Raw genomic sequence first — 17,268 nt, 5'->3', positions numbered from 1 at the left:
GTTCTACATGGTACCTCTGCGTGGCTAGAAGATTGCGTGATCGATGCTGCAGTGTGTTCTTAATAAAAAAAGAAAATGCCATACGTATAACCCAAACCTGTTCGTCTCGCACTCGTATGTATCCGTATGTTACTCGTATGTATCCGTATGTATCCGTATGTTACTCGTATGTATCCGTATAGTACTCGTATGTATCCGTATGTATCCGTATGTTACTCGTTTGTATCCGTATGTTACTCGAATGTATCCGTATGTATCCGTATGTTACTCGTATGTATCCGTATGTTACTCGTATGTATCCGTATGTATCTGTATGTTACTCGTATGTATCCGTATGTATCCGTATGTTACTCGTATGTATCCGTATGTTACTCGTATGTATTCGCATGTACCCGTAAGTTTCGTGTGCTACTCGTATGTTACATGTAGTACTCGTGTGATGTTTTAGTCGTGATAAAATGTATATCGCCGCAAATTACTAAAGAAAACAAGTATTCCACTTGACTACAAGCAGAATTGAAGCAAGGGATAAGCCCATTACAAAGGTTAAGGTTACAGTGTACTTAAGGTGGCTGGTAACGGTTTCCAGGACTTTCCAGCTCTTATACTTTGACGGGTCAGTACTATAAATCTTTATCAGTTGATGCTACAATAATGGTATGAAATTAATGCCCAATGATTGGTGAATATGTTGTGATTATTTTCATGACGTCACTGGTTACTATAGCAACAGTATAACCTGTTAAAAACACCCTTTATTTTGACTTTAAGTGCTTATAACTCAAAAACGAGCTCGATGACCCCCATTTTTTATTATTGAACATTGATCAGCATGTTAAGTTACAACTTTTTGCAAAGTTTAAAAAAATTCTACGAAACGGTTTCAGAGCCACCTTAAATTTTCATATTTTCAAATTTTCAAGTGTTCATAAACTCGCCGTTCGTGCTTTATCAACTCAACTAATTTATTTGTACATTCATTACAGTTCTTGCTTAAACTTTCTATTCTTCTTCTGGTAGTTCTAGGTTACATTGTCTTTTCTTTTGCTATCTGCCTTTCTTATTAAATATTAAGTTAATGGTAATAAATATTCTGAGGAAACTATTTTGGATAACTTATGGGTTTATATATCATGAGTGTTTGCCGAATATTATTTCGATTACAAGACAATTTTCTGCACTAACGTTTTACGTATGATTTATCACTTTTATCCTACATCAACTGACCCACACTAGGTATATACACTGTATGTCACGACTTAAGTGACTCTTTACCGAAACGAATCCAAGTTGGTGAACTTTGCTATATCCAGTCACCGCAATGCAGTTTGCCCCCAGGCAAACTCAAACGTCTACTTGTACCCATTTCTACCTTGTTGTATTGTTAATTATGATAGATATGCTTTTGCAATTATGTAAAACATTGCGGTCATGCAAATAAAGTGATTTATTATTACCACTACTACGACTACAACTACAGCTACTGCTGTTACTGTTACTGCTTCGGCTGCTGCTGCTGCTACTACTGCTGTCACTGTTACGCATTTTACTGCCACTACGAACACTTAGGCTACGTTTACACGGACACGGTTATCAATCGACACGGTTTTATGACCTCGAAACCGCATCGAAAACGACACGGTTTCGAAGTGTTTACACGGAGCCTATTTAACGACTTTCCGACTGTTTTCGAATGTGATTGCATAAGCAAGCGCTGCTCTCTATGCTTGTTTCACCATGTTTACCCTTCGCAAGCCAGCCAGTTCGTGCCAAAATACATGGCCGTTTTCAAATCGATGCGGTTTCGCCGTTTTTGACTGTTTACACGACAACGAAACCGCATCGTTTTGAAAACGCTCCACTTTTGACAGCGTTTTCAAAACGACCCGGTTACAGTAGTGGTCTCGATCGGTGCCGTGTAAACGAAAGGCGTAACCGCATCGCTTTCGATGCGGTTACAAATGAAACCGTGTCCGTGTAAACGTAGCCTTAATCTAGAACCACTCTCATCTTTACTACGTTTGTTTGCAACTTTTACTAGATAGATCCACAATGTCATTGTATCTCAGCGCACAAAAATTTTCCAAGTGTCTCCTGAAGAAAGTGAGCTCTCTGACCTTCCCTTGCTGTCATCACAAGCACGTGTTTTGACTTTCGATGCAAAGCTGCCCTTGCCGTATCGTCTCAAAGGGGATAAGATTCGATGTTCGTCATTATTAGCATAGTAATTTGCCCACCTTCCGTCAACATGACTGCCATTCCAACCTAACTTACTGCAATCGTTAGACAGTGTAGAATTGTCATCAGGCAGAACTGTGTACGAGCCACATGCCAGGGGCCGGATTGATCCCAGGTTGACGTCGATAAAGTACTTCACCACTGCCTCCCCCAGAGGGTTCATATTGGTCATAACATGGACCACCGATCCGGCTTGCTTCTTGTGGCAGTAAAACCTGATTTGGTCGAAAACCATGTCATCTCGCAGGTTTAGTAGCACCTGTGGTACCAGATATTGACGGTGGTCACCGTAGTTGGAAAGATTTCTGTAATGCGGAATGTTGTAAGAAGTACTTTGAAAACGGAGATTTGATTCTGTGAATGCGATCATGTGAATGGCAGTCCAGCCACCTAAGTAGGAAAAAAGAGTGAGCTTAATGACACATATCGAACTGACGAAAATAGAACATTTTTTTAATTTTTTGGGTCCACCCTTTCGACTTGAATCACTCAAGTACAAGTCAACAAACTTGAATTATCGTGAAATCCAAATTTCGGACTGCTACTAAATAAAACACGTGGTTCCAGTTAATACTGGAAGACACAAAAGTGACCAAATATCGCCGATATGTTTCTAGCAGTCAAAAAATGATATAAATGTAGTCTCATTACCCGATTATTACATCAATAAAAAGCGGGGCTGTTCTCCGGGGTAGGTTCACGTAGAACGTTCGGCAATTCTTTTCAAGCGGTTTTTCCCTTGTTCATATTTAATCGGCAGAATAACCACTAGTTATGGTAGAAAAACGGATGAAACTTTAAGATCACCCGCCTAAATATTCTTTAATGAATTGCGTATTCCACATAATTATCCATCACCTTCCCCTTGGAAGGCAGTTAATAGATCACGAAGAATTCTACAGAAGGTAGAAGGTAATCAACCATACCGTTTGCTTCATCGATTTGTATTTGTTGTTTTAGAATCCTACATTGGATCCCGGGTGGGACTGCCATTTCCACGAGGTTATGCGATCCGCAACTACCCACGTAAAGGGGCTGATACAAGCAATGGCATTAATTTACCTTTTAATTGGATTGACTAAATTATCGAGAAGCTTCTCTTTTCATAAATTTACCAGTTGATCATTTCTTATTTGTTATTGTATTGTATTTGCTCATGTATTATTTCTACTTACCTCCATCAGTTGTCATGTCACAGTAAACAGTGAACGGGTCTCCTGACAATGTTGGATCGATCAAATATTCTCCATCACCATTTGAGGCAGGCACGTGTCTGCACGAGCGGTAAACCTTTCTTTTTATTTCTACAAAGTAAAATAACAAACATTGTGGATCAGAATGTTTGGTCTTTTTTGAAGAACAAGGTCACGACAAGGAAAGAGTATCTAAGGTTTGTAACATTTTGTTTTATGTTCTTTGGTTATTAATACCTGGTTGCCTAGTCAACCCCATGTACGTGGATGATATATCACGGATGTAGACCTTTGCCACAGCTGAATATTTGGTTTCGTTATTCAGATCACATTGTAAAATATTCCACCAGTAGTTTAAACTCTTGCACTGTGAGTCATGCATGCACGCCATGAGGCAGCTGGGATAGTCTTCAGTGTAGAGAGACTTGTATGTGTGGTTCAACAGTGCCATCCCTCTCTGAGATCTTTCTTCACTGTTACTTTCCTCGGCTGCAGTAATGACTCCAGGAGTGTGAAAAATAATCAGCAATACAGAGAACTGTGCTATTCCACATATAGTGCGCTTCGGCTGAAAATAAATGAAATAAATGGTTACAGGGAGCCACAATAGCGTTATTTGTTAACAGGGGTGTAAACACAATGTACGTTTCTTATTTTTAGTACAAGGACTGCATCGTGATTCACCAAATTAGGAATCCATCGTTTTTATATAGGCTCCTGTTAATTTTATACAGGGATACAAAACACAAGATATCAATCGCTGTACAGGTTTCAAGCTGGAGAAAACGATGCCTTAAACTCTGAGCTTTCTTTTCTTGCAAATTGCAAGAAAAGAAAAACTTAAGCCTTGTGGGTAAAAAAAATGAAATTGTGTTTATTTGTGGTTGTCAAGCCAAGAAATGATAACATGCCCATTACCACATATATGTAATGGCAGCTGAGTATTTAGATCATTGCAAGGCTAAACTATTCCTTTGCACAGCTTCTAAAAACGTCTCAAAAGTCTAACGCGATTGTGTTTTCCATATACAACAGACGAGAAAGAGAACAAAACCAGGCCATTATTTCGTACCACGCAAATTATCGTGCGTTTTTATTCTTTTTCGAGCGTGTAAATACTTCAGAGGATTGCTTTTATTATTTACTCATAAGCAAGCAAATCATGACAATACCCAAGGCTCGTTAGAAAATGCTCCTTTCTTTCAAATACCGATACATATTCTTGCTGTCCCAACACATAAACTCAAAATTAGTAATGGCTTGTGCAGATGGCGGGAATTTGCGAGCCTGTGCTTTGTTTCAAAAGAGGAAAAGCAAAAATTCTGCCGCAGCTTCACTACTCCCGTGCGCGGCGAAAAAAAACGTTCCGCCAAAGATGGTGAATTGGTGAAGGAATTGGGTTGGGGTATCGAAAGGGAGACCATAAAAAACAACATGCGTTAGATCATTATCTGTTGTGGTGACTTGTTAAGTTTTTATGTTAGTGGTTTGTTAACACACCCTAAGCAGACTGTCTGTTAATTTACAAAACAACTAGGAGGCATAAAGATGGGGGGATAAAGTTCTAAAGTAAAGTCTTGTGAATTACTTTACAAGACTCACTACTTGTCGCAGCAAGCGTGTGATGTCTTTAAAGGGCCTAATTTCTGATAGATTTCTTGCAAATACTTGTAGCTTTGAAGACGCGATATCAAAAAAACGTCTGTTTCGCCTGTTTTTAATCGTGGGCTTAATTAGCCTCCAACAAATGCTGGCGAAAGAAAACATCCCCCAGAGCTATGAACGCTATATTAAAAACTACAGTAAAAACGTTCACTGGCTTAGAATATTTTAAAAAAAAGAATATAAGCTTTCAGCTTTCGCTCTACAGCCTTCGACAGATAATAATTCATTTTTATCTGTCATATTTATCTTAGAGCGACACCCGAAAGCTCATATTGTTTTTAATATTTTAAGCCAGTGAACGTTTTTACTGTAGTTTTTATTATGTCTCATCCTGGCTGCGTATCAATCTTTGAACGCTACATTGTTGAAAGAATTGGGTTGAGGTATCGTAGGAAAACACACAAAAACGTTCGTTAGATAATTCTTTGTTGTGGTGACTTGTTAAGTTTTTATGATGGTAGTTTGTTTACGCACCTCAGCAGCTACACTTTCAATTAATTTACAAGCCAAGGTTAATTTACCTGCCGCGGTTAGCGTTTGGCGTCTGTGAGTAGTGTAATTTCTAAAATTATTTTTGTGAATAATTCTAGTCTTGAGGTCACGGTCGCGAAGTTTATGGAGCCTGGCAATGCAAAAATTCTGCCACAGCCTCGCTACTACCGTTTGCGACGAAAGAAAAAAACTTCTGCCAGTTTCAAAAGCTATATCGTTTAAAGAATTAATTTACCTGCCGCGGTAAGCGTTTGACGTCGGTGAAAAGTGTAATTTCTAAAATCATTTTTGTGAATAATTATAACCTTTAGGTCACGGTCTCGAAGTTTATGGAGCCTGGCAATGCAAACATTCTGTCACAGGCTCGCTACTACCGTTTGCGAGGAAAGAAAAAAAACTACTGCCAGTTTCGAAAGCTATATCGTTTAAAGAATTGGGTTGAAGAAATGTAGGAAAATACCAGAAATGGATAAGATCATTGTCTGTTGGTATCACTTGATGAGTTTTAATGATGATAGTTTGTTAACACAGGCTAACAGCCCTGCTGTCTGTTAATTTGTAATCATTTCAAAGTAAGTTTTTGTTTTTACTTTACAAGGTTTATTACTCGCCATGGCTAGCATTTGATGTCTTTGAGGGGCCTAATTTCTGACTATTTCTTGCAAATAATGGCAGGTTTGAAGTCGCAATATCAAAAGAAACGTCTGCTGTTTCGTCTGTCTGTAATCGTGGCTTAATTAATCTTTCTACAAATGCAAACAATTTGCTAGCCTGCAACAGCTGGAATTTTTTAAAGCATTTTCCCATCGAACGCTTGAAAAAGGGAGAGGTGAAACAGTAAAATTTAAACAAAGTGTACATTGTTTTAATCCCAAAATGTTTACATTAAGAGTCAAGTTCAAAGGGTTGAAGAGAGTTCTATGCTTGCAAATCACCAGACATAAATGCGCAACTAATTTTTTCAGCATAACATACTTTGTTTACGTTTCTAGAAAACGGCCGTGTTTAACTGCAAAACTTTAACAAACCACAAGATAAATTCTAAAACTACCAAGAATATTTTTTGTTGTTTTCCAGTGACTGTTAAAACGACTATCTAATGCAATTTGTTTGAGCGTCCTGAACAGATCTTCGCAAGAGTAGATAAAACACTGATCTCTACCATTTTTTACCTGCATATTCCATTCCTTAGTACATTATACGTGCATAAAGTCATGTCAGAGCGAAGTCTCGGGAAAGTTACATATACCGTTAAGACACCTCTGATCTTATGAAGGCACAACCACCACAAAAAGGGCATAAAAGTGAAGTACATTACACAAAAGCAGATGCAAAGTAAATACTTAAACTTCAATTCTAAATCAGCACCAAACGATTGTGTCGGGGACGTTTAAGCTTCGTTTTCTTTGTGATACAACAAGAGCGTTTGAATGAAAAAAATGCAAGGTGTTGCGAAAAAAAAGTGTGTATTCATTTAAAGCTGAGGACAAACCTGTGATATATCAGTCCGGAGACGTGATAGGTTGCTCGGATTGAGATAGAATAAAAACGAAGACGAGTCTCAACATTGGAAAAAGCCACCTTTTTCACACAAATTTGAATATGACAAAACACGAAAATTAACGCAGATATCAGAGAAATTCTACATTAGCAAAATATCATAGAGCGTTGCAATTCTAGTGAAGGAATCGATATCATCATTTGCATAACGTTTTAAGTCGCTTTTTTGCATTTTTCATACCAAAATCGTTTCGTTTTTTTTTAGTATTCAAGTCAACGTTTAAAGAAACATTTTAAGGAGACACTTACCAAAGGATTTTTCTGCTGAATTTTCATTGTCGAGAGAAGGTCACAACCTATCGTTCGATAGTGTTTGATGCTAAATAATATGTTGAACAAAACATGCATATCAATGAGCACTTATAAAAAGCAAATTACGATAGGGAGATTAATAAGAATTAATTCGAAATGTATTGACTTTTTGTAATCAACCCTGGAGGTTAAAATGGAAAATTAATTTTTGAACACGAAAACACCAGAAAAAGTTTTGGTGGTTAAACACGACAAGCGTTTGCTCTCTTTGAGGGGCGTATAAAATTTGTGTAATATTTCTTTCGAATAATTGTGGTTTTGTAGTTGCAAAATCTAAAAAAAAACCTCCGTTTGGTCTGTATTTAATCGTGGGCTTTATAAATCTTTCCACACGCACAGAGCTTAATGAGTTCAAACAATTTGTTAGCCTCTGACAGCTGCGATTTTTTTAAGCTGTTTCAGACGAAGGCTCGACTTTAATATTAAAAAAAAAGTTTCAAGCAACCTTGCTGATGATTCGCTATTTACTATCAAGAGAATCGCTGTATCTCATCATTACATATATTAACGACAGTTTCATAAAATACTAATAGTCACAAGACACAACGATGATGATCTGAATGATCGAAAACGTTTAGTTCCCACCGGGGGATTCCCGAAGAAACTGCAAGTTGTTGCGAAACAAGAATGTAAAAACATATATATACATGTATTATTTTTTCACCGAAAGCCGAGGCTAAATTCCAGGCGGAGCGTTTTCAAACGTGAGAACTCATCTTACTCCAAGCTAAGTGCATACTTTTCTCACCGGGGGTATTCACACACTCAAAATTCCCAAAATGTCCGGTGTGTCTGTAATTAACTTGTCACAATGCATACCGGGTAACTAAGCAGTTCAGAAGATCCTGCTTCTTGTTGCTTTTTGGGAAAATCGTCGGACGAGGACATAAGCTGAAGATACCGATGCCACGTGTGAGATTGCGATTTACGTTGTTGACCCTTCTTTGCAGAATCAATGGAAATCAAGGCAAATAGATTTATTTTCACGATGAATATCACGATTTGGTAAGGTACAGTTAATAAAGGCAAAAAGACATGTTATACTTGGCTTAGTGGGCCACCCAAACTCGAAAGGAAAAAGCCACTTATTATTTATTATTTCAATCCATCTGTACTAAAACTCATTATTTTTCTCAAAACAAAGAGACGACTCTCAACATTGAATAAGCCCACCTTTTTGACACCGATTTGAATATGTCAGAACACGAAATTTTACACGAATATTAATTAAACTCTTTACACAATTCCAGTAAATGCATCGATAGCATCACTTGCATAACGTTCAACATTTTTAGGCCGGTTCTTTTTAATGTTTTTCGTTTCAAACCGTGTCCGTATAAATATTTATTATAAATTTCTACAAACCTGTTCGTTCTTCTTTAGAACTCAAGTCTGCGTTGAAAAAAAAAAAGATTTTAAGGATAAACTTACCGGAAAATTAGGCTTTTGGATCTTCATTGTCGAAAGAAGGTCTGAACCTTCCGTTCAAGGGCGTTTAATGCTAAATGATATGTGGAATAAAACATGCATGTCAGTCAGCACATACCACATGCGAATTATGATAGAGGGTATTAATAAAATATGGTGTAGAAATTAGTGTTTGTGATCAATTTTTTAAAACGCTGCAGATTAAAGTAAAACAAAATAATTATTGAACATGCATCTTAATCATTACTTACCACATGTGAATTACGATAAAAGCCACGAACAAAATGGAAAATTAATTATTAAAGACGAACGTGTTGTCTGACAAAAGACAAACTAACAAAAGGGTATTTCAAATGTTAGTACAGCTTTTAGGACAAAATCACGATACACCTTATAATTGGAAACAAACACTAGTGCTTTGGACCCAAACTCGAAAACCGACACCCTACTCAAGGGAAAAACTACAACCAAGAACATTGTCAACAGGTCTTCTTTATCTCATTTCTGTAACATTGAAAGTTAAGCATCTACCACATTATACTAGACAAATCTGTTTTTGTTTGGTTGGGCGTTTAAGTACTACAATTTTAGATAACATAGTTTAAATAACCTTACGTAAGGATCGGCCCGGTATCAATACAAAAAGCGCAAAAAAAGTTGCCCTTTTGGGGTTTGACTGAAAACCTGAAAAACCATGGCCTTTGACATACCAATAACCACTAAGTATGTCCGTATTTTGTTGAAGCATTAACCACCCCTCAGGGTAGCAATTTTACCTTCATTAAATCTGATCATTTGTTTGTTCCCTACAATATTATTTGGGTGCTATCAGCAAGGAAAGGACCACAAACGAGTGATAATAAAGATTTAATAGATTTACCCAAGCAAAAAAGCAGAGCTCCCCGGTTATTCAGTTTCCCTTTCTTCTAAATCCGAATTTACTGACCGATGACAGGAAAAAAGATGGACTTGACTCGATAAGTTGTACACTTTATGCCAACAAGGAAAACGTTTTCTATGTAATTTTAATATCTTTTTATTGCTTTCAATTTGAAATTACTTCCTTCGGTCTATGTGGTCAAGACAACTGATTTTTTGTGAAGACAAAAACAATTATAAGACGTTCTTTTTTAAAAAATGGCTTCGTATACATTTTGACTTGACATTTTCTATTTCTTATGTCTAAAGCCGCGTTTACTCGAGCAAACTACTTGAACAGTTCTACCCTGAACTTAAAAATAAATTTGAATAATGCAGAAGACGAAAATTAACACAAATGAAATATTAAGAGGCTGTATCTGTAATAGTGGTCTGCCCGATCTGGCTTGTTAAATAGATTTCGCTCTTTTGTAGTGTGTTGCAAGACTTTCATGTACTTATACTAAAAACACAATTCACTTGACCGGATCATTAATTTTTTTCGAGTTTTTAAGGATTGTCGGTTCACCCGAACGAGCACTTGTAACGACCACTGTCAAGGCTTAAATTTACCACAACTTTGAAAATTAATTAAAAAAGAACTAACAACTTCTGTACCAAACAAACACTACAGCCTGTTAAATTATGTCTTTTTAATTTATCACACCAACTTTCACGAACATTGAGCTCGAATCAAGCTGGCAGCAAAACATTAATGACACCCCCATCACACACCTTGATGAAACACTTGAAAACGGCTCAGATTCAAACTTTATTTTTGAAAAAGTGAGGCGGTCTACTTCAATCAAACCAACGCAGCCGAAAAGTAGATGTAATAGAAAATGTTCCTATTGAAAAAAACCTTTTGGTATCGTCTTAATGAAATATTTACAGCTGTGTAAACCTGCCCAATTTCGAAGATCTTCATGTTTGCAGCCATTTTGAGGGACTCGTCAGGACGAGGAGTTTCATCAACTGGCCTCGCAGACATACCTCACACCATCAGAAATAAACAAAGATTAGATATAAATGCAGTGCAGTTCAACTGAAAGAGAATAAATCGTGCTTAAAAATGGAAGCTCGACTTACATTTCAACGATTTCTACGGGCGTAAAGACAACCTGTTACTACCAAGTAAAACCCAATAGCCAGTCGTCAAGTAACGTAGCCGAATTTCGTACAATTTTTTTTTTTTTTTTTATATATCAAGGATTTATCCAGAGACGTCAAAACTTTTCCCACACTTAATTTAACCGCGCGTAATGCTAATACCCACTCGTTTTGGTGCCCAGATTGCACGCGCACGGATGATGCGAGCGTTCAAATTTAAAGTACGCGTGTACAACAAACCGTCGCGAGCTAACAAATGAAAACGACCAAGCGAGTTTGTTCCGTGCCAAGCGCTCAGCTTTTTCCGATGGTGAGTAAATTATTTTGGTTTTTAAGAGATTTAATTTACCGTAATTGAATCCTAATGACAATGTTTAAAACATAACTGCGAAAGCTTATTTAGTTTACGGCAATTTTAGTAAAGTAATCTCATCATCAATTGTTAAACACATCCAACGAACTTTCCTAACTTAGGTCATTAGATTTTTGCCGGTTTTAAACTTTTTGTAAACGTTTCATCGGTATAGATTGTAAACAGTTAGCTCAGCCACGTAGGGCCAGCTGTGGTACCACAGTTTGAAACGTGGTTTTAGAGAGATTTACCCTGATTTAGCTTTTAGTTAACGGTACGTTACAATACGGAAAAGAGATCAATGTAACGTATTCCCGCGCGCGCTTATCCTGTTTTCTAGCTTTACTGTTCGCGAATTAATTATCTCTCTAAAGGGTCTGTCACTGTGCCCCTGACGAGAATGGCAGACTTTCTGAGCTTTCATGACAATCTACTCCGATCAAAGAAAACTTACTAGTGAGCTCACTATTATAAATTCCTTAATTAAACTAAAATAGTAATTTATCTAAGCGATAAATTTAAATAAAGACAACAGATCACTACTAAGTAAACCACCATAGCCAGTCATTGAGTCTGTTACTTACACAAACATAACTATTAGGACTTTTCTTTACCATCTAGTCTGTAAACTCTCTAGTCAGTCAGTCTTATGGATGGTTTTCTGCACTTTCGACCTTCGTCTGCTCAGTCAGTTTGTTCAGACCTTTCAGGTGCTTATGCACATGTTTGGCTGTTCACTCGGCAGTTCATTCGAATCGTTGTTTCTGCAGTCTTCATATCCGTTACTTACATGAACAGTAAAAGCCGAAATATTAAAACCTATAGAGTTCCGAAACTTTTTGGTTTTAATATCATAAATGGCATGCCACAGCGTTGGAACTATTCCTTCGCTTAGGAAAATCAAAATAACAACCATAGCTTGTATATGGATTATTGGAATCGTTTTCTATTTCCAACACTGATAACTCGGGGCCTTGCTAAACATGGCAACCACACGTTTTGAAGTATAGTGCACATAGAGTCAGCTTTTACTAGTCAGAAAGCTGGCGTTAGATATTTCTGGCTTCATATCACTCTCCGCTTTATTGCGCCGTTATTTATAATAACCTTTCTGAACACTGCGATAGCATTTGCTTTAAAGAGGCAGAATAAAGCCTTAGGGGACATCACACCAAATGTACAACGACATTCTCTAAAGAAACGAAGACAAGCTACTAAAATCACGGTTGTCATCGTATTGCTATTTACGTTTGTGTTATTCCACACATTTTACTATATTTTGTACCCTACTGGAGAACTTCTTGTGCCTTTCAGAGATGGTTTAACGTTTTAGCGGTTTTTATGTTTTGCTCATCATCTACTATCAATCCAATAGTATGCCTGTCATTTGTTGAAAGTTATCGTCATGGATTGAGAAACATTTTACATCCCTGCTTGAGAACACGAAACAAAAAGATGGTAAAATGGCAAGAACAAATTACTCTAAAAAAGATAAAATATTTTCCTGGAGAAAACTGTCGACGAACTTCCCAGGTTATAGGAAACTACGAAGGAACATTGGATACTGTTTTGTGATGATATATTAATGATACATTTAAATAGGACAGGAAAGGCTAATGGACACCACATTTTCGCTAATAAATGTTTGGAAATGTAAGTACAGCGAATTATGTTTACATTTAGTACCGTTTCAATATTACGAAAGATGTTCGAGCCAAGATTGCGAGGCAAATACAAGTTAGAGAATCGAGAACGATTTTAAAGGTGCTTTATGAACTGCTCCAATGTTTCTTTCAGCTGTGGTATTGCTTGCTCACTTGTCCGTAATTCTATGTTTAATAATTATCTTCTTGCTGTTTCTAAAGACTGCTTAAAAGCAACCTCGAGAATGCTATCTCCCGAGTCAACTATCAAGGCTGACTCATTTTGACCAATCTCAACCCCTCATCGCGCCACCCCCACCCATCCCCCCCCCCCCCAACAAAAAAAACGTACATAACAAAAAAAGAAAAAGCCAGAGAGCAAATCCTGGTTTACTAATTGTAAGATCGGGTTTACTGTGATCACTCCTCGCTATTATAAATAAAGCTGAACCCAGCTGACATTTTCTATTAAGGTTTAATTTAAAATCACTTCCCTCCATGAGGCCAAGGAAATGACTTGTCTCCAAAAGTTTAATAAAAGGTCTTTTGTACAAACGGCGCCCTACAGCAATGGGAATAATACTTTTTAACTGACATTTTTCATTCCATCTGAAGTAAATTACATTTTGAAGAAAACGCATTAAATTTTAATGAAAAAGTGTTCACTCATTTAGATAATTTCTATTGAAAGGTCTTGAAAGGATTTACTGGCACATATTAACTCCAATGCGATATTTACCAATGGCTGCGTTTCATACTAGTAAAGTCTTTATTATCTTTTGTAATTCCGGTAGTTTGTACACGGAAGGAAAACTATCACTGATTACTCTTTTTAAACATGAACAAAGGAGAAATGACATTTATAAAAAATATTCTTGACTTATGTGAAACCAGCGAAATTGAAGTTTATTTCCTTTAAAGATTATTCCTTTGTATTCATAAAAAATTGTGCTTCAAAAGCGCTTGCATTGACGATACGACTGGAAAGTAAAGCAGCAGATAATGTCATTGAGAAACTACACCACAATCCCAGCAATTGGCAACGAAACTTCACTGGGGCAAGAAAACTCCACGTGTATTTCTGTTGATTCGACTGCATGGAAAATATCAAAACTTTCGGCGTATTGCTTAGTTTTGCTGGGCAGTTTTCTTGGGAACACCTTCATAATCATCATTGTCTACAAACACCGAGATTTACGAAAAACAGTTAACTGTTTCATCGTAAACATGGCCGTGTCGGATTTGGTTTTCCCGCTGATTGTATTGCCTGTTAATATAACTGAATTGGTAACCGACTCAAAGCATTGGCGTGTCCGTGGAATCTTAGGAACGATTTTGTGCAAGTTTCTCTACTTTGGAAGCTTAGTGTCCCTTTTTGTTTCTACTCAAAGCTTAGTGTGGATAGCAATTGATAGATTTGTCGCCATCGTTTTCCCAATAAAACTTGGGATTATTTCAACCCGGATTCGCACAATAGCCATCGTGTTCACCTGGACTTTCGCTGGTTTGTTGAGTTCTCCATCACTTATAAGTACGGGACTTGTTATGAGTGGCAATGAAACATTTTGCGCTGACGCGGGCATAGGAATAGTTCACATTAATCCCGAGCTTATCGAGGCATATGCTTGGGTTCAAATAACTTTCGTTTTTATTGCTCCGATGTTTATTATAACCGTCATGTACACTACAATAGCTGTAGTCTTAAGAAGGCAAAACAAAGCCCTCGCGGAAACCACGCCTAATGCACAACGAAATTCTTCGAAGAAAAGACGAAAAGCTATTGAAGTGGCGGTTGTTGTCGTAGTGCTGTTTTACATTTGTGTTATTCCGCAAACCTTGCTACATTTCTTTTACTACTGGAGGCCTTCTTGTTCCTTTTACAGAGTGTTCTATTTTTTAGCACAGATTTCGATTATGTTATCTTCTACCGTCAATCCAATAATATGTCTGACATTTGTTGAAAGTTATCGTCGTGCATTGAGAAGCATTGCGTTTTTTTGCGGCGGCGGATTGCGAAACAATAAGAGGACGAAACGCGAGCAAATAACATCTAAAGGAATGCAAAAATCTTCAGGAGAAAACTGTCAAGAAGCTTCTAAGGGCAGAGAAAACGTTCAAGAAACATTAGATACTGCCCTGTAGAGATATAATCATGGGAGACTTTCCATTCGACTTCAAATTAAAAAAGGATATATGTGAAGTCTGAGAGTAAGAACATACGAAAAAAATCTCTTTACTGTAAGTTCAACTGCTTTATTGTTTTTTAATTCCAAACAACACATCCTGACGAAAGATTTCAATAGCGCTGGCACCGACAGTACGTTAAAGTACGTAACTGACATCCAATATGAAAGTTTAATAGAAAAAACAACAAAACGTAGAAAATCGTAGTTTTGTTAAGAGTTAGAATTGCTGTAACCGACCTTTATCTCATTTGTAATATCGCAGTATTGTAAATGGTTTTTAGACGTTGTCTTTTTAATCCAAAGGTGCACCACTTAATAAGAAAGATTACAATTACTTTATATATATTTTACAGTAGAACGTTACGTGTAATTTATTCACTCGACCAAAATCGCCTCCCTTACTAAAATCCGCCTCTCAATCACTAATTTCTTAACATCCACCGGCGTTGTCATAACTTTATGTCAACAAGGAAAACATTTTCTATGTACTGTTAATAACTTTTTTATTGCTTTCAATTTGAAATTACTTTCTCCACTCTATGTGGCCAAGGAAATTGACTTTATTAAAGGCGCAACATAAATTAAGTCGTTTAAAATACAGCTTCGTAGGACAACGCATTTCATTTCATGTCATAAAAAATGACCAGTGAGCAAAAACATGCAAAATAATTCGATGTATTTTGGGCCGCGATTGTGCGATATATTTCTTGTTGAAATATATTACATGCTACGCCGCTTCAAACGATCGTTACACAATGCTGCTAATATGGCTATCGTTTTTTATCATTGTCTCGGTGCTGTCACTGTTAATGAATTAATAACCAACGGTGAAACGCGAGACGTTACCAGAAAACTCGGCGTTTCTTTCTGATTGACTGAAGGTTACAAAACTCGCCAGAAAACCGCAAAATTACTCAAAACAAACTATGCTCTATAGTTCGCTTGAAGAGCCGGGTTAGTCGTCATTTGCAAGTGTTAACATTAATTGTGCAATGCCTGAACTGAGTGAGTTTCGCTCGACCAACTTACATTCACTTTGCCGCCTTGATTCTTTTCATCTAGCTGGGAAGACTTAGAATTTGCTTCCCCGTTAGGTTTTCAGCCATTTTGTCGTAAGAAAGCGCAAAAATAGTTTCTTGTTTCAGTTATTTTGCTATGTAGCGTCAGTGCTTGCGTGATCCCTCTACAGGTATTAAATTTCCCCGATTCCTAAAATATACTCAAAACGCTTGAATGACAAGCCAAAAAATCATTTCTCGATTTAAAGATCGGAATATCCAGAAAATAACAGTGCTGTCTCATGATCGAATAAAACTTTATTCGCAAGAGTTTTCACGTGACGTCATCAAAATTCTACAATCCAGGAATTGCATATTTGCATTACCCTTGAAGTTTTACCCTTTACTGGCTGTAAGACGTCCTTTATATAGTCTTGTTGAAGGTATTAAGCTCGATAGCATCCGCCGTCTTTTATAGATATAGCATTTTGAATTTCGGAGTTTCACGCCACACGACATCAAGATGGCCGCCAGAAGGCTGTCACGTCTGCATGAAAAAATGCCTCATCCCGTTATTTTTTAAAATCTGAACAGATGAGGTTTTGCTAGAAGTGTTTATGTGAATGTTTACTTGTTCATGAGGGTGAACTGACTCCTTTTTATACCAAAGGAAAATGCCAGATGTTTCAATCCAGTAATTTCCGACCGGCATCTTGGTGCCCCTCCGCGGGACACCAACATGGCGTTTCCATACCGTGCTCTATAAATTTATATGGAACATTTTCACGGTTATCTCGAGTACGAAATACCTTACAGAACTGAGACGTGGACAAGTAGACTATCTAATAATTTTCTTCAACCTGTAGTTAAACCACGACGTTGACGAAAGGGTAAATTTTGAAGCGGCGCTGCGCCCGCTTAATAAGGTTTAATTTTGAAATCACTTCCCTCAACGAGGTCAAGAAAATGACTTGTCTGCAAAAGTTATACAGAAAAAGAATAATTCGGTCCCTAATACAAACGGTGTCGTACAACAATGCGAATAATAAATTTTGAGTGACAGTTCTCATTCCATCTGAAGACAAATTGCATTTTGAAGAAAAGACATTCCATTTTAATTTAAAAGTTTTCATCCGTTCTGATCATTTCTTTATTGGAAGGATTTCTTAACGT

The 17,268-nt window shown here is 37.2% G+C and overlaps 3 protein-coding genes across 3 annotated transcripts in view; 1 reads left to right on the top strand and 2 right to left on the bottom strand.

Moving 5' to 3' along the window:
* The window catches only part of LOC144650238 (uncharacterized), a 66,316-nt gene that overhangs the window by 38,646 nt on the left and 10,402 nt on the right, over window positions 1-17,268 (bottom strand). The gene's annotated exons all lie outside the window — the stretch shown is intronic.
* LOC144650243 (uncharacterized) lies at window positions 1,998-9,000 on the bottom strand. Its single transcript, XM_078509901.1, has 4 exons — window positions 8,892-9,000; window positions 3,669-3,999; window positions 3,414-3,542; window positions 1,998-2,628 (listed from the first exon to the last, which is right to left on the bottom strand). Exons 1-4 carry the CDS (start codon window positions 8,916-8,918, stop codon window positions 2,066-2,068), a joined length of 1,050 nt encoding a protein of 349 aa, XP_078366027.1. The 5' UTR covers window positions 8,919-9,000; the 3' UTR covers window positions 1,998-2,065.
* Window positions 13,669-15,643, top strand: LOC144648749 (RYamide receptor-like). The gene has a single exon (XM_078508215.1). The coding sequence runs from the start codon at window positions 13,914-13,916 to the stop codon at window positions 15,051-15,053; it is 1,140 nt and encodes a 379-aa protein (XP_078364341.1). The 5' UTR covers window positions 13,669-13,913; the 3' UTR covers window positions 15,054-15,643.

The sequence above is a fragment of the Oculina patagonica genome, chromosome 4, assembly GCF_052425735.1.
Source record: "Oculina patagonica isolate OP01 chromosome 4, crgOcupat, whole genome shotgun sequence".
Classification (NCBI taxonomy): domain Eukaryota; kingdom Metazoa; phylum Cnidaria; class Anthozoa; order Scleractinia; family Oculinidae; genus Oculina; species Oculina patagonica.
This window is presented reverse-complemented; position numbering and strand designations above follow the sequence as displayed.

Coding starts and splice junctions, on each gene's coding strand:
- LOC144650243 (XM_078509901.1), bottom strand. CDS start 8,918: ATGAAGATCCAAAAGCCTAATTTTCCG. Junction 4,000..8,891: donor TCCAAAAGCCTAATTTTCCG/GTAAGTTTATCC, acceptor ATTTATTTTCAG/CCGAAGCGCACTATATGTGG. Junction 3,543..3,668: donor GGGGTTGACTAGGCAACCAG/GTATTAATAACC, acceptor TTTACTTTGTAG/AAATAAAAAGAAAGGTTTAC.
- LOC144648749 (XM_078508215.1), top strand. CDS start 13,914: ATGTCATTGAGAAACTACACCACAATCCCAGCAATTGGCAACGAAACT.